The 26608-nt window shown below is 34.8% G+C and overlaps 1 protein-coding gene across 15 annotated transcripts in view; it reads right to left on the bottom strand.

Annotated features, from left to right (window-relative positions):
- JMJD1C (jumonji domain containing 1C) overlaps positions 1-26608 on the bottom strand; it is a 267004-nt gene that overhangs the window by 81767 nt on the left and 158629 nt on the right. For 8 of the 15 annotated variants that reach the window (XM_081074653.1, XM_081074652.1, XM_081074645.1 and 5 more), the window contains one exon: positions 1088-1201. The exons of 2 other annotated variants lie outside the window; for them this stretch is intronic. In XM_081074653.1, the coding sequence (XP_080930779.1) occupies positions 1088-1201 (114 nt within the window). Of the gene's footprint in view, positions 1-1087; positions 1202-3013; positions 3135-5126; positions 5720-26608 lie in introns of those variants that run through there. 5 more of the 15 variants (XM_081074658.1, XM_081074647.1, XM_081074649.1 and 2 more) reach the window with 5 other exon arrangements.

Below are 26608 nucleotides of genomic sequence, written 5' to 3' on the forward strand. Positions count from 1 at the left end.
CAATGAACAAAGAGCAAAAGCAAACAGTACAAAAAATGAGGCCACTTAATGAAATAAGAAAAATAATGTGAAAAGACAAAAGCACATGTATGTAGACTTCAAAATAGGAAGTAATATTTTACTGAGGGAACTATCTCATTTTGGTAGATCTAATAGAAGAGGCAAATAACTAATTCCCCAAGTATTATTAACTCCACACACAACAAATACTGCTCATTAACTCAAGCTCATGTTCTTTCCATAGAAACGATTCCTCCACATTTTATTTTTGAAAAACACTAACTATTCAGAAATGAAACAGGAGAAATGTCAGCTCCATTTAAAAAATGTCAAACTAGTTCACTCATCCTCTCAATGCAATAACTATTCATTATTTTAAACATTTAAGTAAAAAGAGAGCTATAAAATATAGATTTAATTCAATCTAAAATCTAAATATACAAAGAAAACAAACATCTGTGCGTTTTCACTTATACCTTAAAAAATAACTGATAGAACTTTACTAAAAATTTTTTTAAAATTTAGCTTAATACTTTTGATGTATTTCGTCACATGAATTTAAATCTAAAAGCCTACCAGAAAATGTTTTTCCAATTAAATGTATTTATGTTTTAATTGCAACAACTAGGAACTGAAATTTAGAAAATGAACTATTCAATTAAAGACAATCTAAATGAATATGCTCACTTAAAAATAAAATAAACTACTATTATGTTAAACTGATATGCATGCATATAGTAAATACTAACCTCATTACATTAATTCACCCAATTCTTAACCTTAGAGCTGGAGATAAAGATAATTTATATTAATATCTAACCAGTTATTTTCAAACAATGATCATTATTTAGAATGGCAGGGACTTGATTTTGCTCACTTGTGCATTCCCAGTGACAGAATGCTGCCTGGCTTATGTATTTGTTGATTGAATAAATTAACAATTTACTCTATAATCAAAATTTATTGAGTGCATTGGGTTCCTTGCACACCTGTATGTTAGCTGGAATTGAATATTTTTAAAAAATACCGGAATATCAATGAAGTTTAATAAATAGTTTACTTTTAAAAGCAACCTAAAATTTCTTACCTGGTAGGGCTGAAAGGCACTATCTTCAGTTAAAAAATCCAGTTGTTTATCTACAAGGAATTCTACTGCAGTGACTGAACTGGGTATACTTTTTTCAACCAGGGGTTTGAAAGTCTGGTAAGAGAAAAAAAAAAAAATTTCTAACGGTTATTTTCTGGGTTTTATCCTCTAAACTTGAAGAGGTATATATAAATACAATGTGTTACTGTCATTATAATGATTTTAAGATACCAATTAATATTAGCTGTCATATAATCTAGGGTAAGCTTTTACCTATAGATTGTCTTTATTAAAAAGGAATGAAACAGATTTATAAAGGATGATATGAAAATTCCAATATATTAAGCCCTCATTATTTTAAAAAAAGAGATAGTCAAACATACACGTGTACAAAAATTTGTTAAGATTTACAAAGGAGATATTGCTTCTGAAAAAGTAAACTGGGTAGGAGAACATTTATTTCAACTGTTTTTTAAAAATATTGTTAAGTATTATTCTGTTACAATTTACATGTGTAGTTTTTTTCTAGCTCATTCACATCAAGGATTTTAAATGATCAGGATGCATCTGGCCTTTTAACTCCGCCCCGTGTACTACCCACCCCCACCCTTGCCCCTGCCTCAAGCACAAAAAAAAATCCAGCTGCTTCAATGTGAGCTGCTTCAATGTGAGCTGCATGGGGGAGGGGAGCAGGAAAAGAAGGAGGTTAAGTATTACACAAAACCCACCTTTGAGTAATGTCTTTCCAGATCTCCACTACTTAAAAAAAGGGGGAACAGGGGTAGATGTTCATTTGATTATTTTAAAGATTCACCTTTTACATAAAGGATTTTATTCATACCGTGAGGTAGGGGAAGGATTGAGGGAGGCAGGAGAGTAAAAGGAAGGAAATAAAGGTATTATGTATGCATATTTTTAATGACTATCACACTTTCAAAGTGGAAGCAGCTTCAGTAAAAACCAAATCTCTTATATTCATGGTACTGTTCTAAAACTTACAAAGAAAACTAAATTCCACCATCTTAAAAAACAGTGGCTTTACTATATAAAAGAATCTAAGTTTAGAAAATGGAATTAACAAGCAACTCAGTTTCTAAATTACTTATATCACATGGAGAAATCTTTTTTGCTACAAGGCAACTTGTGTGACCCTTTGGCTGTAAACCAAAGCTTTTGGCACAGACAGTAAAAATCCCCAGGAGATCCAAAAGCCATTGTGTTTCCCCCTTTTCTTACTATGTCTTAAATCTAACATCTTGCTAATCACAATAAACACGCTGAGGAAAAACTTTTCAAGATCTTTTAGTTCAGAGTGGGTCTTGAGTTAATTTCTATATTTATGAAATTCCTTTTAAAGCTTTGAATTTGATTCACTGAGGAGTCTTTAACAAATATGTTAGCTAAAAACATAATAAGCACTTTACCCTTTTAAGCATGCTTTACACTATCCATACTGTAAACTTATAAATAAGTAATATTCTCTTTCCTAAATTAAAACATAAAAACAATGCTTACATTCCCACTTACTTCCAGTATTTATGATTAGAAAACCGAATCACAGTTCTGATCCTCCTCCCCATACCCTAGGACTAACCTTCCAAGTTTACTATCACATATCATTCAGAACAATTTTTTTTTTGGGGGGGGGGTGAAATTACATTTTAAAACAGACATTCCCCCATGATTTAGCCAGCTCCTGCTACTGTTGCCATCTAACATTTTCATTTACCAAGACTAAATTCCTAAAATTATTTCATAAAATCCTATTCATAATTTTACCCAGGAAGTGACTAAAGTTTATAAGTAACCCCAGAGCATTTATTTTATTAATACTAAAGTGTCTACCAGTATGTGATCAACTAATATGAAATACATAACATTTCCATTTTATATCTTTGTTTAAAAGAAACTAGAAAACACTAGTACCTTCTAGAGAACTTTTAATCCTTGAGCTTTATCAAATGCTCTTATTTCTTTTCAAACACTACCACGTCAGGTCAACTCTTGAAGGTTAACAAAAAGGTCCACAAAAGGTATTATCTGAATGACTAAAGATACAATTCAATTAAGCAGGATTTGTGGAGGAGGAGAAAAAAGTAAACTTCTCCATCTGAGTGCCTTTCTTACGCAAATAATACAGGTGGTTTGCATTTCCTATGAGACCTAGTCATTTTATAATATGAAAAACATTCTTGTGAAGAGAATCTCTCAGAATTCTGCTTTTTAAGGTACATCAGAGTTCTAAGGGTAAATTTCAATAGGCCATCTTATAATTTAAATTACTGAGTTAGGCAAAAAAAAGGTTAGTTTCTAGGCTAAAATATAAAAGAATTTCTCAATTTAGCTACCAGAAATGTTAAAGACTAGTTTTATAATGTTCTATTTCTGATACACGAATACTTACAATCATGTACAAATGGAGGTCAAGAGTATGCCATGTTTCTTAAATAGCAAATAAGGCCACGACTTGCAAATTTTAAATGTGCAATTATATTTAAATTATAAATGTGTTCCCAACAAGGGCTGATAAATATTTTATAGTTCTTGTTAAAGAAATATTTCAATATATAGTAAATGAACAACCCTGAAAATGTGTGACTGTTCCTACTTTTTTATTAAAGACAATATATAAATTAAAGACAATATATAAAATTACATAGTTAAAATACATACTGGTTTTTTCAAGTGGCAGATCAACGATGCAACTGTTATTAATTTTTGTATCCAAGTAAAACACATTTCCAAAACATTAGCTTAAAACTAAAACAAATATTTAAATAAAAGTGAATGGACCCTATGGATTTTATGATGAATCTGTAGTAAATATTTCATGGGTCTAGGTGCACTGGAATGTAAAGAAACTAGAACTCATGCATAGCTAAGTAATTCAAGACTCTAAAGACACATCATTCTATGAGGAACTTCCACAGCCTAAGGGGAAGCAATGAGCTACTATCAGAAAGTCACAGTAAAATATGGCCCTAATCACAAAAAGACTATTATTCCAATGGTGAAAAAAGCCTTTGAAAATCCAAATGAAAGTTATTAATTTAAAATTGAATACTCATAGTTGAAACAACACCTTTTCAATTTTATTAATGAATTAAGAGTTCTTTTAAGGCCCTTTGTCTGTGTTGGCCATACTTTATAAATAGTCTAAATCCAAAATAAATAACTTAGTTGAGAGCCTGCCTTTCTAGTAGGGCCTACCACGCTATAGGAAGAATGCTTAGAACAACTGTATCCTGTTTGGGGCTCCATGCTGCACCACATTCCATTCACATGAGGAAGAGGCGAACAGATGAGCCCTCCTTGAAAAAACATTTTTAAAATAAATCAGCTACAGCTCTCAAACATAACTCAGCTGCTCAAACAAACCATGTTAATAAAGCTCACCATTTAACATTTAACTGGAAAATCATGGAGTTATGTCTGTATAGTCTGAGTTTCTAACAATCTCCGGTTAACATTTAACAATTTCTTTTCCAAGTAAAAAAAATCAGGCTCATTAACTACTAGAATCTGATATAAATCTCACTAAAGGAAAATACTGAAGCAGAAAACAACCTAAGCAATATTTTAGAAGTCAAGGTTTGGTCTACAAAAAAAAAAAAAAAAAAAAGGACTGGAGTGACTTGAACGAACAAAGTCCAAATTCCCACCCAAGCAGGTCTATTGAAAAACACGGTACTGTTAGAAAACAAGTTGGGGGTGGGGACGGGAATATACCACACAAAAAACCTCAGAAAACAAATACCCCCCCCTCACTTAAAACATTATATTCTCAAAACTCTAATCTGAAACATTTCTACTGTAACACTTTAAACAATTAAAACTCTATTTTTTAAATTAATTTTCAATGTTATGAAATTACTTAAATAAACCTTTCTAAAGAAATGAAATAGTTGAAAATTCTTAAAAGTAAGAACACTAAGGCTAGGTCTATAAAAGGCAGTGACCTTAATTCCTACGACTGAGAAGCAAAACCAAATATAAATTAAGACAAAAGAAAAAGGAAGCAGAAAAATACAAACCGTACTTTGTTCTTGAGAATTTTAAAGTATCTTTAAATCTCAGAAATCCATGACCGGGCTTTAAAGGTCAAGAAGTATAGCTGACATTTCCATTTTGTTCTCGAGCACTATTTTTTATCTAACCTAAATACTGTTTTAGTCTTCAAAAATCACAGGCAAATGGCTCTCAAACCCAGCATTTCTGAGATCACTTGCGGCGGCGTCATTGTATAGGAAGAAAAGCCAAGACCACAGAACGAAGCAGAGGCTGTAACCTAACAAGTCTCCGATGAGCAAATGACGATTTTCTGTCCGCTCTGGCTCAACCCCGGCAGTGATGAGGGTTACAACTCGCTCTTTGTCATCAGCAGTGTGGTGTTAACGACTAAGAAATCCTGCAGCTGAAGCACTACTGCATCCTCTGATCTGGGTCAGGATAATTTCTCCCGAGGTCGCTTACATAACCAGTAAGATACTCCAAATAGAGAGAACGGCCATCCATCAGCTAGAGAAAGCCTTTCCCACTGTACTCTGCGTGGAAACACACTGCAGTCGCTTCCAACAGTGCAGACACCCAAATGAGAACGACTACTTGGCTTAGGGCACACTGAGAGAAGGGAAGAGGCGGTGCTCTGTAAACTGTAACTAATCCCCGTCACAGGTGCTGATGGAGTCACTTCCAGCACGAGTCACATTACTGGTGATTACTCATTTGGCTGCGGCCATAGAGACTGGCTCATAATTTTAACAACAGACAAAGACAGACTAGTGGCGAGACTGAGAGCTCAAGTTTACTGTCTCCTTCATAAAGCAAATGCAAATACAAAGTTTTTGCTTTCCAGATATACCAAGGTGAGAAAGTGTAGAAAACAAAAAATATACAAATCTCTTTCAAGTTGGCAAAAATGAAGCATGACTTTAAACCATCAAAAATACGTCCAAGTAATGGATTTTTTTAGTATAACCATTTCTCCTTAAAAATATGCTGATATAAACAACCTCAGAGAGAAAAAAAACAGTTTAAAACAGTTTTGTAACAGTCTAAGCGAAATCAAATGACATAACCAACAACCTCAGAGGTACTATACTCAAAAGAAAAACAAACTGGTAATATTAATTTTGGCACTTTAAAAAATACTGAAACATTTTCATTCTTTATAAAAACAATTTAATATATAGTTCAGTTATAAAAACATACCATTTAAAAACAAATTTTCCTGATGTGTTATCTAATATGTGCTGTTGACTTCTTTCTAAACTGTTATATTTTATGTAACAGTAATACTGTCCAGTGTGGTAGCCACTAGCGACACAAGGCGACTGAGTTGCAATGTGATTAATCTAAATTGAGATGTGTGCTATATAACACACACACTGAATATGAAAAAAAGAATGTCAGACCTTCCAGAGCAAGAAAACATTCACCAATTTTTTAATGATGTATGTGAATGGTCTTTTATTATAAATTTGGCCCAATGTCGTTATCTCAGTTAAAATAAATCTAAAGATTCACATTGATTTTTTTATACCACATATACAACCAATTCATCAAATCGTGTTGAGAAAAACTTCCAGCCACCAGCCAATGCGCTGTCCCCTTATACCTATTCCAGATGTTTCAGTTTCATTTCAAAGAATCAGGTTAACTATTGAAAAGAAGATATTTTCAATTTAGTATATAACAGACTTTGCAGTGATAAAAATCTCAATCAATCCTTTTTTTGTTTTAAAAACAAAAAAGATATGGGTAATGATTAGTCTAAGAATGTTAGTAACATAACTTTAGAACACTGATGGTGCTAAAATACAGAACTTTAGAACAAAGTATTTTTCAAATAATGAGTCAAGCAAAGGTTAAATTATACACAACAACCCAGTAAGTCATTCATAATTAAATCAAAATTAAGTTTTATAGACATGACTATAAAACATATATGGAAATGAAAGAATTCATAATGTCATATGCTACAAAACAAAAAAACCAAATAAAAACTAGATAAATACGGCAGCCTTATTCTGCGCTCCCAACAACAAAGAACCATCAAATGCTTGATGGAGGTTATTATATTATAACTAGCAAATTTAAATAGATTTCATACTATATTCCTACAATTTTACTGTACTTTAGAGAATGAGTCTAATATTTCACAGGATTCATCTCATAATCTCACATAAATTCAGTTTTGATTATATGTGATATAAATTTAAAAAGAGCTGTTTTTGTTCAAGTACTATCAGTCCCCTACAGAATCAAGTAACACACAGAACTACACTTAGCTAACAATCTAATTCCCACAGTATTTATATATTCCCAGTGACATAGAATGCAATTTTTATAAAATCAAAATAAACATCAATACTGAGAAACTATGCATTCAAATTTCATACTATACCATGGTTAAATTAAAATGAGATGCTTCTCCATTACTATAAACAAATAAACAAATACCATATAGTCAATTCTTAAAAAAAATGAGGGTGCAATTCTTAAAGAAAATGAGGGTGTAATTACTTGAAAACCATAAACATCTTTTTTAAGTTGAATTTTACATATTTTTATAAATATATGAATGTGAGTTTGTCCTTGTATTCTCATAAATTTCAACACAAACAAAAATAGTGAATTAATAGATAGAGAATCCACTTGGTAGCAAGCATTCAGTTGCTCAATTTTTACATCTTAATTCTCTCCTGTTCCTTACAACTCTTTAGGATTGGAAGATACCACCTTTCAGATAATGAAAAGCACCAATTTGAGGAGAATAACTTTTCTGTCCTTTTAATTGGTGGTTTTTATGGTTTATATGTACCTTTAAGGAAGGAAGTTGAAGAGTTACTGTTAATTTTTCTTTTCTTTTCTTTTGGCTGGGGGAAGGAGGACAGAAAGTCTTTTCTGGCAGCTAAACCAGGCTAGAGGAAGAGGAAACTACTCCAGTTACTGCACAGAAATACACATCTCTGACTTCCTTCCTTTTTAGCTGGTTTCTAGGTTACAAGCTGAATAAATCAACAGAGGTGAGAGAGTAAATAGAGGCTAAATAGGAAGGCAACATTGTATGACTCTCTGAAGAGAATCTGTTCCTTCCAATAATGTAAGAACCTTATACACACAATTAAGAGTAAAATAAATGAGCATTTTGGTTTAATTTATCTTGGGCCATGAAAGAAATAAATTCCTCATCTTTATAGATACAGAAGCCTAAACAAACAAGTGGTTTTCTCCAAGCATATAAACTTTACAAAACATCAAAAACCTCTAAGTCCAATGGCCTACCACTGTAAATATTTTTTAGACATAAGGGTAGAAAAAGAAGATGAACAATAGCAGTAAAGAGGATTTAAACTTAATATGGCCTTATAGGAATGCTAACTAGATTCAGAAAAATATTTTTAACATACCCTATTGTCATAGAAATCTATGAAAATATATAATCAAATGTGTAAGTCCTGCAATATTCAAATAATTAACTTCACAATGAATCCATGAAGATTTTCCAGGCATAAATATTGTTTTCCATTAGGCTGGTGCAAAAGTAATTGCGTTTTTTGCAATTATTTTTTAACTTTTAAATTGCAATTACTTTTGCACCAACCAAATACCTTCCACAGACTATGAATTCTACAAAAATTTCCACATGATATGAACCTGATATTTAAAACTCTGTCACTCCTTAAAGTATGCAACACATTCATTCAACCAATAGATATGGGATGTCTTTTATGTGCAAAGCACTGTACTTGGCCCTAGAGGCACAAAGGTGAAGAAAAAACAACCAAATTCCTATCCTAGCACACTTTGCAGACTTTGAGAAGGAAACACACATTAATAGAAAAATCATAGAAATAAAAAATTACAACTCTGTTAAGTACTCAATAATTGGACAATTAGTGCTTCTTTCCCTTTCTTTACTATATCCTTTATAATTGCCCCAGTCGTCATAGGAGAGGAGTGCAAATCAATGTGACCATTTTTTAACTTTGCAGATAATGACATATTTTAAGAAAAAAAATACCCTTCCCCCAAATCACTGTTGAGAATACAAAAACACTCTACGCAAATAGTCTCTGAATTTTTCAGTCACGTTATGGCTGAATTCAGTGTCCTTTATTTTTTTCATTCTATACTTTCTGAATACTAATAAGACACATATTCTTACTCTAGAATACTTCCGTGAGTTTATCTCTATGACTCTTTCAGAATCTCCCTGATTAGTCCCCTTTCCTCCCAGTATTATGAGGTTTCAGTTACTTTTCTATCTCTACAACTTTGCAGATTTGTGCCATTAAGATAATCAGTTTGGGGGGGGGGGGATGGGTAGCTCAGTTGGTTAGAGCTCTGGGCAACGGGGCTGCCGGTTCGATTCCCACATGGGCCAGCAAGCTGCGCCCTCTTCAACTAGAATGAAGTCAATGAGCTGCCGCTCACCTCCGGGGTGGCCAGATGGCTCAGGTGGTTGGAGCGCGGGCTCTCAACCGCAAAGTTGCAGGTTCAACTCCTCGACTCCTGCAAGGGATGGTGGGCTGCGCCCCCTGCAACTAAGATTGAACAGGTACCTTGAGCTGAGCTGCAGCTGAGCTCCCGGATGGCTCAGTTGGTTGGAGCACATCCTCTTAACCACAGGGTTGCTGGTTCGACTCCCCCAAGGAATGGTGGGCTGAGCCACCTGCAACTAACAATGGCAACTGGACCTGGAGCTGAGATATGTGCCCTCCACAACTAAGACTGAAAGAACAACAACTTGACTTGGAAAAGCCCTAGAAGTACACACTGTTCCGCAATAAAAGTCCTGTTTCCCTTCCCCAATAAAATCTTTAAAAAAAGATAAATCAATTTTTCTTTCCACAAATAATACGAAACTATATTTTTAGACCCAAAATTTCACCTTCTTCTAACCTGTATTTTATATTGTCACTTGGACATAGTCATATTTATATATCCTGTCACCACATAAAGCCAGATATAACTAGAATAAAATGCTTAACCTACTTTCTTAAGTTATTTATACTAATTTCAAAATCACTAGAAGTACTATCACTACTTCAGAAGCAGGTGCCTCAGAATTCATTAATACAGTAACCCTGCTTGATGATTTATTTTGTTTCCCTTGTTCATATATAATATTCTGAATACTTGATAGTTTTCCTTTAAACTTGTCAATAACATGTATTTTTCTACAAATTATTCCATAACTGTAACATGACTTTGATAAAAATTCCAGTAAGATTTTAGAACTAGACAAATCAATTTGATGGAAAAGCAAATATAATCAGGAACGCTCTAGGAAGGAAAGAAGGAAGAGAGGAAGGAAGGAAAGATGGGAAATAGGGAAGAAGAAAAAAGCAACAATAGGGAACTAGCCCTAACAAATACTACAACATATTCCAATGCTCCAATTACTACACAGTGTGACATTGGATTATGAATTAATAGTCATCAATGGATAGTTTAGAAAGTCCCAAGATAGCATCACATGAGCATGGGAATTTAGTGTAACATAACAATAGATTTTCAAATCAGAGGGGGGGCACAAGAAGAGAAAACTGAATAAAAGAAAAACTTATAATAAAAATGGAACTTTAGGGATTAATAGTCTCAGTTTTACAGATGAAGGTATGGACACTCAGAGATTGTGACTGTTCTTGTCAAAAACTTTGTATAAGCCCTGATACTAGAACCTGGATTTCTTAACTCATAACTGAGTGATTTTCACATTTGAAGGTGTTGTGAAAGAGTTGTATTGTTTTCATGTTTGTTGGCATGAGGTGGCAAAGAGCAAAGTGTTTTGCCATGTGTTGAATAAAACTTTAATCCTTGAACATAAAATTGAGGAAAATGAAACCAGTCCAGAACTGCAAAACCATATAATACTGAGGAAAAGAGGTAGAACATAATACATTTATGTATTTTAATAATGCTCATTGACACTTATGTCACCTATCAGAATGATTATAGAAATAAGCAGGATTAGGAAAAGAAAACAACTCAATATAAAGGGGTTTTTAAGGCTGTGTTCAGAAAAAGAACGTTGGAAAGATGATAAAACACTAGTAGTTAAAAGAAAGGGAAAGTTTAATTCCTACTTTGTTACTGTTCTTTCTCTCAAGAAAAAATATTTTTAATATGGAAAGTGTAAACTAAAGATTAAAAATAAATTGAATCATAAAGGATAGGTAGAGGATCCTTTTTGCTTTGTTTTCAGTAACAGAATCAGTTTTCCTTATAAATAACATAATTATATTAGAGATAATTTGGAAAACAAATGAGTGAAAAGGATCCCGTAGTTTTAACCATGTAATCGCACTTTCAGCCTTTTTTCCCCACAAGTATATGTTAACAAGTTTCAAGATACATCTAATGTATAAGTCGCTCATTTTACTTAGGATTTTTTCATGTTTTCACATTGCCATCATTTTAAACAGCTACCTAATACTAAAGTGAATGCACATTAAGTTTTATTACGCATTTTCTTAGTGTTAGATATTTAAGGCTTTTTTCACTTTTCTATTACAAAAAAATAATAGGAACATCTTTATGCTTTTATTAAACTAAAAATCAATCTAAGTTTAGATGGATTCAAATAAGTTACATGTTAGACTATTAAAATGATAGATTACAAACTGACAGCCATTACTGATAGTCTTTGAAAGAAATCATGGCATTAATAAGATATTAGAGACAAATATCTATTAATATTTATAAAGGAAGAAAGGGGCAATTTAGAAACAAATAATAAACATGCTAATAAACTTGAATTCCAACAAAAACTCTGAGATGGATAATTAGAATCACGGAAAGAAAAACCAACAGTGATTACTACGAGCCAAATATATTCTGCACGGTTAATTTGTCTTTTAATAAAAATAAAGGTTACTTTTATCAAGACAACCTGTAATAGATATGTCAATGAAGAATGGGCTGGATTAACAGTTCTTGATGCATTTGTAGCTGGTTAAAGAGAACTGAATAATAGTTCTGCTTTTAACCTATGTAATACTATCTCTTCATCTTTGTTCTTACACACTCCCAAACTTAATGACAAGGTTAGGTCCTATTTCGGGGTTCAAAAAATCAACTAGTAGAATGTGAGGGAGATCTAGCTTCCTAGAAATTCATGTGAAGGAATCTTGGAGGATTCAAGATACTAAACCAATACAATCTACATATTGAAAACAAGGGGGTGGGGGTCAAATTTTGACACAAAGTGCCCAGGTACTTTGACACAAAGAGAGGTAACAGTCCCTTTAGATTTTACATAGTTCATACCATCTCTGAATATCTTGTTCAATTTGGGACCTCATAGTATAAGAGAAACAACTACAAACTGCAGTCTGTCAAAGACATTTAAAAATCATGATTAGGATCATTTGAAGAAACAGAATGTTTTACCTGGAGAAGGACAAACAATAATTATGTACTATTATTTAAAGAGTTAGGAAATTTAGAAAGGAAGAACCTTTTCTTGTAAGTAAAATTTCAAGAAGGCCAATTCTAACTCAGCACAAAGAATAAACAAAATTTCTAATAATTAAACACTACCAAAGCAGACTTACTCATGAAGTGGTGAGCTTCCAGCTTCCAATAATGAGAAGCAATTAAGAAGAATCTGGATGAAAACTAACTAAGTCAGTCATTGAAGGATACCACTTCTGGCTTTGGCAAGGGAGGTGGTTAATAAAACATTAAAGATTTTTTTTCCAATTCTAAGACTCTAATACTGTCTTCTTTAAGCCACTTAATGTTTAAGACCAAAGTGAAGATAAGCAAGATTAAACCAAACTTCTCACAAACACTGCTATTACTTTTGTGTATATGAAAGCATAAAACAAGTACTACTGAATGTTCATCTATAATATTATCCACATAAGGTGACAGAATTAAAAGTAAAATGTAACATCTCCCATTTCATAATAAATTAACTTAACCAGGGCTTGTTCTGCTTGGCAGAAATAAAACTACATGGGAGACTTCTGTGGCACGGAATTTCTGTAATCCACAGATTCTTTATCTCTTCTGATGAAAAAGCAAATGTAATTTTGTGGGAATAAGAAATACTACAAAATTAAATCAACCCAACCATAAATGAAAAGCATGTGTTAAAATGGTAATAATCACAAAATCACAGAAGAAATTCAAAGTTAAGCTAAAATAAAATGTCTTACAGCCTTGAGCCCTGTCAAGCATACCTTCCTTAGAGAATAGAGTACACACCCTTATGTTTCCTGACCTTTTTTATTCTAAAACTAATTTTAAAATGTATTTTTCAGTTTTTCTTAATCATTTCACTGTTTGTACTCTTGGAAAGTTGAATAGGATATCTTTTTCTTTACTGGTTTTGTTAATTTCCGTCTGGCAAACATCTGTTTCTTGTGTATCACAAGTCAACAAGGCTCTACAATTATTTCCCCATTACCTCCTTGTTTGTCAAAAACTCTGATGATGTCAGCAACAATCTGGAAGCTGAAATTTTCAACTAACAAGAAGGATTCACAATTTCCATTAAGTATGACACGGTAGCTATTTAGATTATCTTAAAAATTACTACTTTTTAGGTGATAATGACCACGTATGCTAAGTAGCAGTAAGATTCAAAATATGGGTAAGGTAAGACCAAAATTACTAAAGTTTCAGCCATATGTCTTTAAGTATTAATAATTTATGCCAACATTTGACAGCCATGAAATATCAAAGTACTGCTGTGCCAAGTAAAAAGACTACAATGGAAGATAGAACCTTACATGGAAGACTTTGGCTCTAAAGTGTTTTACTTCAATTAGAAATTAGTATTCATTTAAAATAAACTTTCCTTCCCTTGTAATATATTGCAGAACTGAAAGTTATATTGCAAAAAAGTACAGAGAAAGTGAATACCCATAATCTAATTTCAGGTCAATAACCACTAATATAATTTTAATACACTTCCTTTAAACAAAGTCCCTCCCTTCTAAAGCTATATGCTTTAATTCAGGTCAGTTCCTGTTTCACTGAGGACAACACCCTTTAAAGAGATGAGGCAACAAAAGTCCCAAGGCTAACTGGGAAGGAAAAAGCTGAGGCCCATTAGTGTTGCCCAGAAGCCTTACTTAAGTTTATCTCTTTAGAGGGAGGCAAGTTTCACAATTAGACTCTTCATGGATAATAAAGATTCCTTCCAGGGTCTCAGTTTCCTTCAAAGATTCAGACAGCCTGTAAGCAGTGTGGGCAAATAAACTTCTTTAAGACTCCTGTGGATTTAGTAATGTTTTATAGCTTTTGAAACAGTTGCTTTTTCTTTGGGGACCTAAAAGCTTCCCTGCATTGACCGCTTGACCATCTGCTTTAGGAGCTTTTTAAAATAGAACAAGTTTCCCTAATTTAAGGAATCCATAGGATTGCCTTTCCAGCTTCCTGTCACATTTAGGCCAAACTGTATCTTTTAACTTTCAGCTGTATTCTACTTGGCCTTGGAGAACATGGGTACTTGAAAAATTACATTATATTTAGGTAAAACACAAAAATCAAGCCATTAAAAGTGGTCATGGAACGATATACATTTTTCTGTTTCGATGTGAAGAAATGCTACAAAGAGAAGCAATTGTTTATGAAACAGGTTTATCAATGGGTCAGCTAACAATGCCTGTGTACTTTCCATTGCCACTTTGCCAGGAATGAGGGAGTTTTCTTTATCATTCTCTTACAGTGGTGAACCAGATTGAACTTTGTTATGCTTCATTATGTTTATTACTATATTAATTGGTAAAGAATCCTTCACGGTATACTTTGCTTCTAGAGCTTGATGCTGAAAGCACAGAGCAGTGTTAGCCAAGTCTGAGAACAGCAATTCTCAAAGGGTAGCCAGCCCCCTGTCCAGCAGCATCAGCAATACCAAGGAACTAGTTAAAAGACGCAAATTCTCATGACTTCTTCCCAGACTACTTAAAGCAGAAATTCTGGGGGTGGGGCACACAATCTGTGTTTTAACAAGCCCTCGGGTAATTCTGAAGCACTGTAAAGTTTGAGAACCAGTGGCTTATAATGTGTTCTATTCTTAACCTTTTTGGGGTCAAGGAACTCTGAGTCTGATGAAAGCTATAGCTCCCCAGACAAGACATGCATAATTTTGTACCACAGTTTCAGGGGTCTCCAAGATCATCTGAAGGACTTTCTAAGAATACACATTTCTAAGCTTTAACTCTGATGATCTACTGAATCAAAAACTTTTGTGACTGGGACACTGTGTTGTAAATCTTTTAAAAATGTCACTAAAAACATATTTTGCCTGCTGTCTTAATATCCCCACAAACTGGCTATAAGCATCCTGCCCAGATGAGCAGGTGAAGGCTGGCCCCTGGCATAAATTCTCCTTCCTTCCCTCCCCTGACTGTGACCTACTAACTTTCAAATGCACCAGTGAAATCCCCTTGCTCCTTTTCTTGTGTATTCCGACCTGACCCCCACCAAGGCACTAGCCCACAGGTCCTTGTGCTCTCTTGGCTTCTTACCAGCTTGGTGGAATCTGCTTCCTTGTGGCATGCAGTGACTTTTATCTCTCCAGGACCTATGAGCAAAATGAACTTTGTTTTCATGTGCCTTTCCTGTATCTCTCTTGAGGCTGCACCTGACAACCATCACATAAAAAACACACAGAACAGGCCCAGGAATACTTAAATGATACCTAAGGTTCAGTCGGCTTTGGGAACCATGAATCTTGGTTGAGAACACATGACCTAGAGTTACTCTATCTCAGAACACACTGCCCCAGTCCAGGTCTTTGAAATTCTCTCAATAGATCAGGCTCCTTGTCACTTTGCTAACTCATCCTCCTACCTTCTCAGGAAGCACAGAACCTTTAAAGAGCTTACCAACAGCTTATGCTGGGAAGCTGCTCATTCTCAATGTGCGGATATTTGAACCATGTAGAGATTAATGTCACACATCAGGTTTTCAAATTCAAATAACCTAGAGCTAGTAGAGAATAAGCTCTTTGATATTATGCAGAGAGATACCTATTTAAAGATGCCTTGGCTTCCTAAAAATGTGAAGAAGTTAAAGTAGCAGGCTCAGAAAGCGGTAATGCTGCTTTCCTAGATTACATGTAAAGAGAGAGCACAGTACAAATAGCAAACAATATAATGGCAAAGGCAGTTTCCTCTTGATGCCTAAAAAAGATGAAGATTCCAATTATGTTGTTCCCTACTTTCTACTCATAGTAGGAGGAACAAAGAGGAAGTTCCTTAAGACATGAAGAACCAGAAGTGTGGTTAATCATTTAACAAAAGATTTCAAAGCTGATTAAAACAGTTTGTGAAGCAGCAAAAAATTTCCCAGGTCACATGAACTATGAACCCAGAATGAGTTGCTTCAAGATTGTGGCTGAAATAGGTGAAGGCCCAAAATTACACCATAAACTTTTCGATTTTCTATCACATATGACCAACTGCAGCAATTTGTTGGGGTTTTTTTTGTGGGGGAGAGGGGAGGACTAAGCTTAGGTGTCTTATATTGACACATAGAAAGTATATATGAAGTTATAATGTAAGGTGCTCATCTTCAGAAAAACATATTCCTGTTACTCATTGAAATATAAAGCATAAAACATTCACTAATAATGAACCAAGCTCTCAAAGTACATACTTTACTAACTACAAGTTCATGGCCATTAATTATTTAGTTAGCAAACATTTATGAGACACCTAACCGATGTGCATGATATTATATACAGGAAAGTAAGAATTACCAGTATGTTTTCCCTGGCATCTCTCTAGATAACAAAAGTACTAACTTCTCTTGTACAATGAAATTTAACAACAGTAAATGCTAAATATCCAGTTCAGGTTCCAAAAAGCCACTACTTAAGTATGGTGCAACACACACTCCCACCCCATCCCTCACAGGCACACATTATTATAATATGTGGTAAAACTTGCTTGGCAGCTTTTGATGCAAAAAGGATTAGGAAGTTTTATTCATACTACAAACATTCACTGGAACATCTACAATGTGTTAAGCATTGTCCCAGAGATTTTGGATGGAAAGATGAAGCTGAACAGAAACTCAGTATAAGGCAAGAATGTATTGTGGTGTGAATGCTAAAATTGCTATTATAGAGTGTTCCAAATATGTAAAGCAACAGTACCAACATATTGAGATCACTTCAAATGAAAATGAAAGGTATCACATTCAGAAAGTCATAGACACGAGAATATAAACAACAGGAGGTGATCTGGATCCTGAAGGTCTGTCTATAATCAAGTCATGTTAGGACTGGTTAAAGGTATTGGGAATGTTTAGCCTAAGGTCTTTATTACACTTTAATATTCAGGAAAAACTTGATATGTTTTGTTCTAGAGCAGAGTATCTTAACCTGGGTTAAAAAAAAAAAGTCTTCAGGAGTCCAGGTCCAGAAAGTCCTTGAAATTATTTGTAAAAATGTATGAATATAAGCATTTTTTTTTCCTGGAAAAGGGGCTTATTGATAACTTTATTAGATATTCAAAGGAATCCCTGACCCAAAAGATTTAAGAAACAGTGACTAGAAAATAAACTAAGTCCAATATATGAAAGTTATGGATAGCCAGATTTTGGTTCAATGTTAGGAAAACTTTACAATTTTAGCTGCCTGGTAATGGGATGAGCTACCTTATAAAGTAATAATATCTCAGAAAGCAAGCATTCACGCAGAGGGTATTTATTTATATAGGACACTACAACATGAGAAGTTGCGGGTACACGTTCAAATCTGTCAGGGTTTTTTGATTTGAAAAGATACATGTTTTGAAATTTTAAATCATATTTAAGAACACAATAGTTTTCAATTATTTATTAAAAGAGGCTAAAATCATTGTTACATAAGAATTTCATTTATGGTTAGCAGGTGTATGACATAATAGCTGTAAATATGTGTTTGCTAAATTTTTGGGTTAATATCTAATTCTGTTTTAGATAACAAGAAAAACAAATGGGTTACTGAAATTCATGACATGGTTAGTATAGATAGCAAGCATCTTACATAGTATATAGAAAGAATAAAAGGGAATAACTAGAAAGGGAATACACGGAAACAACCAAGTAAATCTAATCTATTCATTAAGTTCAGATCATGTCAACTATACACTGATATAGCTATATGTCACCCCTAAAATGGTTGTTCATTATAACACCCCTTATGGCCTCATGTGTCCTCTGCCAAAAATGTCAAAGATGAAAGGCATGGCTGCTCAGCAAGTCTTTGGTGAGTTATAATTGGGGCCAGACTTACTCTTGCAAAAGTAAGCATGTATTGATTCCAGGCCCCTTCCCTGGGCTGAGTTCCCAGGCTCAATTCCAACTCTGGTCGTTATAGTTATGCTATCAGCAGGGAAGGCTGCGTAGCACAGACAGGACAAAAGAACTTGTAAGACTCATAATTGAGTATTGTGGTCCTTTCATCCCACTACACCCAATTCTAAGTGTGTTAATCAATCTCATATCCTTCCCCTTGTCTCTTTTTAAAATTTAGTAGACTTTATTTCTTAGAGCAGTTTTAATTGAGTAAAAAACAGAGTTCCCATACATACCCTACTCTCACACATGCACAACTTCTCCCACTATCAATATCCTGAAACAGTGATACATTTGATATAATCAATAAACCTACAGTGACATATCATTATCATTCAAGATATCGAGAATATCATTCAAAATCCAAGGTTTACATTAGGGTTCACTCTTGGTGTTGTACATTCTATGCGTTTGGACAAATGTATGGCATGTAATTATAACAGTATCATGCAGAACAGTTTTACTGCCCCCAAAATTGTCTGTCCTCTGCCTATTCATCCTTCCGTTCCGCGCACCACTGATCTTTTCACTGTCTTCACAGTTTTGCCTATTCCAGAATATCATATAGTTGGGAGTCAAACAGTATGTGGTCTTTGCAGATTGGCTTCTTTCACTTAGTAAAATATGCATTTGAGGTTCCATGTCTTTTCATGGATTCATAGCTCATTTCTTTCTAGTGCTTAATAAATAATATTCCATTGTCTGGATATACAACAGTTTATTTATCCATCCACCTATTGAAAGACATCTTGGTTGCTTCCTAGTTTGGTAATTGCAAATAAAACTGCTATAAACATCAATGTGTAGGGTTCTGTATGAAAAAACGTTTTCAACTTATTTGGGTAAACACCAAAGAGCACAATTGCTAATCATATGTTAAAGAGTATGTTCGGTTTTGTAAGAAACTGCTCAACTGTCTTCCAAAGTGGCTGTAACACTGCTTTCCCACCAGCAACGAATGAGGTTCCCGTTGCTCCCTATTCTCATCAGCATTTGGTGGTGTTAGTGTTTTGGATTTTTTCCATTCTGTAACCAAACAGAAAGTTTGTCTTCCTGACAACAGCAGAGCCAAACACTGAATATCGAGAATTGCAGTGGAGAAATTAGGGTGGCTTTATTGCTAGTGCTACACAAGGAGAATGGGAAAGCTATTATTGCTCAAGAGCCCGAATTCCCTGGCTGCTTATAGGTAGTTAAAGGGTGAAAGTGTGGGTAGCGGTCTTCAATGCATGATCAGCTTTTAGGTATCTTCTGATTGGTTTGGAGGAACAGTTACAGAGAGATATTTTGAGATTTCTGGCACCATTTAGTTTGGAGTTTGTGATTGTGGTCAGCAAGAGTCAGCAGTTTTCTGAATGTAGGGGGGCGGAGGAAGGGGGTTCTGGTTGCAGTAAAAATAACCCAAGGTATATTATACACCTATATGTTATCTGTGATTCCAGAGAGGGAACGAATATCCCCAAGGCCCTGGTTTATGTCTGAGAGTTGACGTAGGTGAATGTAAGGAAAAGGGACTCAGGTCTGGTATCTTATAAATGAGAAATTGAGGATGGGGGTTGGGGGTGGTGGCCCAGAAGGGGTTCTGGTCCAGTTTCAATTCTAGTAGGCATGTAGTGGTATCTCCCCATTTAAATTTGCAATTCTATAATGACATCTGATGTTGAACAACTTTTCACATGCATATTTTCCATCTGTAAATATTTGGTGAGATGTCTATTCAAATCTTTGCCCATTTGTTGTTTCCTTATTGTTGAGTTTTAAGAGTTCTCTGTATATTTTGGACAACAGTCTTTTATTAGATGTCATCTGTAAACACTTGCTCCCTGTCTGTGGTCTTGTCTTCACATTCTCTTAATCCCCTTATTTGTTGCTATATAATTTTAAACTGATTTAGTAACTATAATTCCAATATTTTAATATGATTTGTGGGCTTTCTGTTGCACGCCCTTTGGGAGACTCTGCCAGTTAGTGCAAATGGAAGGTACCACTATATCAAGGTGATTTTCTGCACAATACTAGTAAACTTCAGCTCAGCTATCAAAACTTCTGAATTAATGAAGTTTAGATCATTGTACTTTTCCTCAGTTCATTCTTTTGGTAGTCATGTAAAAAAGCTTTCATTTCACTTGGTTTATTTATGTAATAATTTCATAAGTGAAAACTAAAAATGTTCTCTATTGTAGAACTAGTAATTTATTTCTAATTACTCATTTTGATAGGCACATGATAAAAATTATTTATGATTTGAAGTAAACAAAAAACATGAATGTAAAATTCATGGTGGGACATATTAACTAAAAGAGCAAAAACAATCACTGATGAATAGTAAAAACCTTTGGGAATCTTTGCCTTTTTTAGCAATGGCAGCAATGATCTGGCTTATATATTAAGATAATGAGCATTGACTTGCTTTTCATGAATAGAGACTAGTGCTACTTGATGGATGGTGTTTGCATATTTATTTATAGTTTAAATTTATATTTATAAGTTAAATCCTATAGCAATAAAGCTCCAAAAGACTAAAAATTCCTTAGTTCTAAAGTAAATATTATTGCAGCTGATATTAAAGTTTATGGGCTACTGGTTGAATCTTTAAAAACAAGTTTTAAACATAGCTTTCAATACAATATAGTAAACATAGCTTTACTATATTACGTGAATATAAAATCATGTCACAAATATTTAAAAATTGTGGCTCTAGAAATGTCAGTCATTATTCAAAAATGATTACAGAGCAAAGGTTCTAAGAAGACTTACAAAATTTTAAAATTATAATAAACATGAATATGAAAATCGCAAAAAAATATCTAAAAGACTAATAACAGATGCACAAAATCAAAAGTACAATGTTTGATTTTTCAAATAAAGAGATGATACACAGGATAATACTTTGAAAATATGTAAATTACACGAATATCCTAGGAAGTTTAGGCCAACAATGGGAAAATACCCTTAAAAAAAGGTCTACAGACACGAATTACACCACTAGAAAACTCTGAAAACTTACGAAAATTCCTGAAAACACTGGAAAACATTTAAAACTGACTGAGAAAGAGCTCCTGAGGTTAGGGAAAGATTCAGTATGGACAAGATAAAAACAAAATGACCTAATAAGACTTGCACATTTCTAATGTATACAATTCCCAAGATGCTTATTTATGAAAAAAATTAACATAGTTACAAAATGCTTTCAATTTTGCTGTTAATATAAAACCACTTATATTCAGAATTGGAATTCATTTTATAATAAAAAAGACAAAAATGAAAAATGAGGACTGGCTATAGAAGTTTATGTTACTGAGCTCACAAAAAGGTACTGACAAAGTAAAGAATACTAATAATCTGTGGGATTATTTCCAAATACTAGTAGTAGTTAGTTAAAAAAATCTGATCAGAATTATGATGTTTGCAGTATATTTGCTATCCTTTTCCCTATAATAAATACTACTTTAAGGACTAACCTTTTAATTTAACATTTCTCTTTTTATTTTTCTTTTTTTGTAGGGAAGGAGGAGGAGTAGAATAAAAGGCAAAATACTTGTAGACATAAAATATTTGTATTTCCATTCTATATTTTAACTTCACTCCCATCGCCTTTTATAAAAAATATTTTTTTATTTTCCACTTACAGTTGACATACAGTATTACAGTAGTTTCAGGTATAAAACATAGTGACAGCCATTTATACAACGTACAAAGTGATCACCCTGATAACTCTAGTACACATCTAACACCATACATAGTTATTACAATGTTATTGACTATATTCCTTATCCTACACTTTACATCCTCATGACTATTTTGTAACTACCAATCTGCACCTCTTAATCCCTTCCTCCATCACCCATCCCTGAAACTCCTCTCATCTGTCAACCATCAAAACGTTCTTTGTATTTATTAGTTTGATTTGCTTGTTCGTTTATTTTGTTTTTTAGATCCTACATATAAGTGAAATCATGTGGTATTTGCCTTTCTCTTTCTGACTTATTTCACTCAGCATAATACCCTCTCAGTCCATTCATGTTGTTCCAGATGGCAAGCTTTCATTCTTTTTCATGTCTGAGTAATGTTCCATTGTATATATGAACCATATCTGCTTGATCCATTCATCAATTGGTGACACTTGTGTTGCTTCTATATATTGGTTATTGTAAATAATGCTGCAATGAACGTATATGCATGTCTTTCCGAATTAGTGTTTTGGATTTCTTTGGATAAATACCCAGAAGTGCAATTACTGGGTTCTTCTTTGTTTCTTGTTATAGTCTGTTTTAAAGTCTACTTCGTCTAAGTATTGCTACCCCAACTTTTTTTTTTTCATTTCTATTTTCATGAAGTATCTTTTTTCATCCTTCACTTTCAGCCTGTGTGTGTCCATATACCTAAAGTGAGTCACTTATAGGCAGCATATGTAAGGGTCTTGTTTTCTTATCCATTCAGTCACCCTATGTCTTTTTTTTTTTAATTTTTTTTTATTAGAGAGTATTGGGGAACACTGTGTTTCTCCAGGGCCCATCAGCCCCAAGTCATTGTCCTTCAGTCTAGTTGTGGAGGGTGGAGCTCAGCTCTAAGTCCAGTCACCGTTTTCAGTCTTTAGTTGCAGGGGGTGCAGCCCACCATCCCATGTGGGAATTGAACTGGCAGCCTTGTTGTTGAGAGCTCGTGCTCTAACCATCTGAGCCATCCGGCCGCCCCTCTGGAAGCTCAGCGGCAACTTGTTGTCTTCAATCTAGTTGTGGAGGGCGCAGTTCACTGGCCCATGTGGGAATCGAACCAGCAGCCCTGTTGTTCAGAGCTCACGCTCCAACCAACTGAGCCATCCGGCCACCTACCCTATGTCTTTTGATTACAGCATTTAATCCATTTACATTCAAAGTAATTGCTGATAGATATGCAGTTATTGCCATTTTATTGTTCATATTTTGTAGCCTTTTTTCACTTCTTGAAAAAGTCCCTTAACATTTCTTGTAATACTGGTCTGGCGGTGATGAATACCTTTAGTTTTTTCTTGTCTAGGAAACTCTTTATCTGCCCTTCAATGCTAAATGATAGTTTTGCTGGGTAGACTTGGTTGTAGGTCCTTCTTTTACATCACTTTGAATATTTCCTGCCAATCCCTTCAGGCCTCCAAAGTTTCTGTCGAGAAACCATCTGACAGTCTTATGGAAACGCTCTTGTAGGTAACTATATGCCTTTCTCTTGCTGCTTTTAGGATTCTTTAACTTTTGGCATTTAATTATGATGTATCTTACTTACTATGGGCCTCTTTGGGTTCATCTTGTTTGGGATTCTCTGCTTCTTAGGCTTTCATGTCTAATTCCTTCACCAGGTTAGGGAAGTTTTCGATCATAATTTCTTCAAATAGGTTTTCAATTCCTTGCTTTCTCTCTTCTCCTTCCGGTATCCTATGATGTGAATGCTGGAGTGCTTGATGTTGTCCCAGAGACCCTTCAAACTATCCTTACTTTTTTGGATTCTTTTTTATTTTTGTTATTGGTTGGGGGTCTTCTGCTACCTTATCTTCCAAATCATTGATTCAGTTCTCTGCTTCATCTAATCTACTGTTGATCCCCTCTAATGTACTGTTCATTTCAGTTATCATATTTCTTCATTTTTGACTGGTTCTTTTTTATGTTTTCTATCTCTATTTTTATGTTTCCTATTTCTTTGCTGAAGTTCTCACTGAGATCATTGAGTATCTTTATAACCAGGGTTTTGAACTCTGCATCTGATAGATTGCTTGTCTCTATTTTGTTTAGTTTTTTTTTTTTCTGGATTTTTGGTTTGTTCTTTCATTTGGGACATATTTCTTTGTCTCCCCATTTTGGCTGCCTCTCTGTGTTTGCTTCTAATGTATTAGGTAGAGCTACTACATCTCCTGGTCTTGGTAGAGTGGCCTTATGTAGTTGGTGTCCTATGAAACCCAGTGGTGTACTCTCCCTGGTCACTTGAGCCGGGTGCTGCATGTGTGGCCTTTGTGTGGGTTTTGGGTGTCCTCCTGGTGAAGCTGAGCCTTGATGGCTGTTGGTATGTCAGTGGGAGGGACTGACACTCAGGCTGATTGGTTGTGAGGACTGGCTGTGACTACAGTGGAGGAGCTGTTGTGCAGGAGCTGAGCCTATAGAGCAAGACTTGCTTCAGTGGGGCTCTGGTGCCTTTCAAGTATGCCCTTTTGGTGTGACGCTTATGGAGGTGGTTGGATGGTGGTCTGGTGTGGTGTGAGGCTGACCACTGGGTGTGTTTGTTCTGGGGCCTGTTGGGAGAGGCTCTGGTGCAGGCCAAGGTCAGCCACGTTACCTGTGCCCTTCCTGGGGTTACTTGGTAAGAACTACACAGTGATCTGCAGACAGTTGCCATTTGTGCTGGGCTTGGAGATACATGGGAGAGCCTAAGCTGTGAACTGAGGCCAGCTGCCGCTAGTGTCATGCATGGGGCTGCTTAGCAAGAGCTACGGGGCACATCAAAAACAGACACTGCTTGTTTGGAGTTTGTGAATCTTTGAGAGATTTGTTTTTCCTCTGGAATCATAGATAACATATTGATGTATACTTTCAGTTATTTTTACAGCAACCAGAACTCCCCACTCTCCACCCCCCAAGATAGAAAACTGCTGACTCTTGCTGACCACAGTCACAAACTCCAAACTAAATGGTGCCAGAAATCTTAAAATATCTCTTTGCAACTCCACCGCAAATCCATCAGAAGATACCCAACAAGCTGATCATTCATTGAAGACCCCTACCCCCACTTTCACCATTTAAAACCAATTACCTATAAGCAGCGAGGCAATTTGGGCTCTTGAGCAATAATAGCTTTCCCATTCTCCTTGTGTAGCGCTAGCAATAAAGCCACCCTAATTTCTCCACTGCAATTCTCGATATTCAGTGTTTGGCTCCGCTGTTGCCAGGGGGACAAACTTTCTGTTCGGTTACAAAATGGAAAAAATCCAAAACACTAACACCACCAAATGCTGACGAGGATAGGGAGCAACAGGAACCTCATTCATTGCTGGTGGGAAAACAGTGTTACAGCCACTTTGGAAGACTGTTGGGCATTTAGGGATTCTTCCTGAAATACTAAGTAATCTTCTAACATTAATATAGTATTTAAAACATTCTGAGGGCAGCTGTAAGTACTCTAAACTGAAAACTTAAATGAGCAATTAAATGCTTCAATCTCATGAGTTCTCTCGTCACAGATTCCTTTCTTGCCTTGATTCCATATAGGCTTGCCAGTTAGCCTGCTTATCAAGAAAGAGGTACCTTTCATAAAAAGTGTGAACTTCATTTTGAGTTAATTTTCATAAACAAGCTTCTTTTACATGCAAAAAACTTACAATTTAGTTCCAAAATACCAGAGGACAATTTTTTTAATGTTATGGTCACTAAGTACAATTGGTAAGTAGAGTTGATTGTTATTGGCAATAGTTACTCTATGAAGTGACCACAAACTCTGAATTACCAAATTCAGCCACTGACTGCTCCTAGTGGAAATACTGGAGTAGGTTCCAGCAAGCCTCTGGTCATAACATTTTCATCAACCTAGCAATATATAACCGCGTTATATGTGTGTTTCTCCTTAAAGGCACCTTATTTAATATGTAGTTGATTCATTAACATTGAAATCAAGGCCAACAGCACGATAACTCATGCATAAATGAAGCTTATCTAACGTTCTCATCTATGAAATGATCTGTCTCTGACATGAAAATTTAACTATCACTGGGTTTAAGTCATTCCTGACTTTGGTGGAATAGTTTGGTTGGTTAGAGCTAGTATTCCAGCTATGAATATGGCATAAAGTTATCCTCTCAGGAAAGTTAAAGCCATATTAGTAATTTTGAAAAAACTATATATACTATGTGTGAACAAAGTACACTTTCACACAATAACAAATAATGTCAACTTCAAAGTGCATTATTTTTATAAACACCTGTTTCTTCATTCACATTTTGATTTTCAAAAGTCAAGTGGAAAGTTTAGATCAACACGAGAACTCAGCCAGACCATTTCAGAGAATGAGAACATCGTAAAAGGAAGAGATAAGACAGTTTACTCCTATCTACAAAATGAAACAGTTGGACAAGATGACTTTTTGAAGTGCATTACACGGCTCTAAACTGTAGGAGTATAACTTTTGCCCAAGGACCATGAAGACAGGCTATGCTATAACTTTGGTGAATAATTCATGTTTTATAATGCCCATGTACTA

This window comes from Rhinolophus hipposideros (assembly GCF_964194185.1).
Source record: "Rhinolophus hipposideros genome assembly, chromosome: 15".
NCBI lineage: Eukaryota > Metazoa > Chordata > Mammalia > Chiroptera > Rhinolophidae > Rhinolophus > Rhinolophus hipposideros.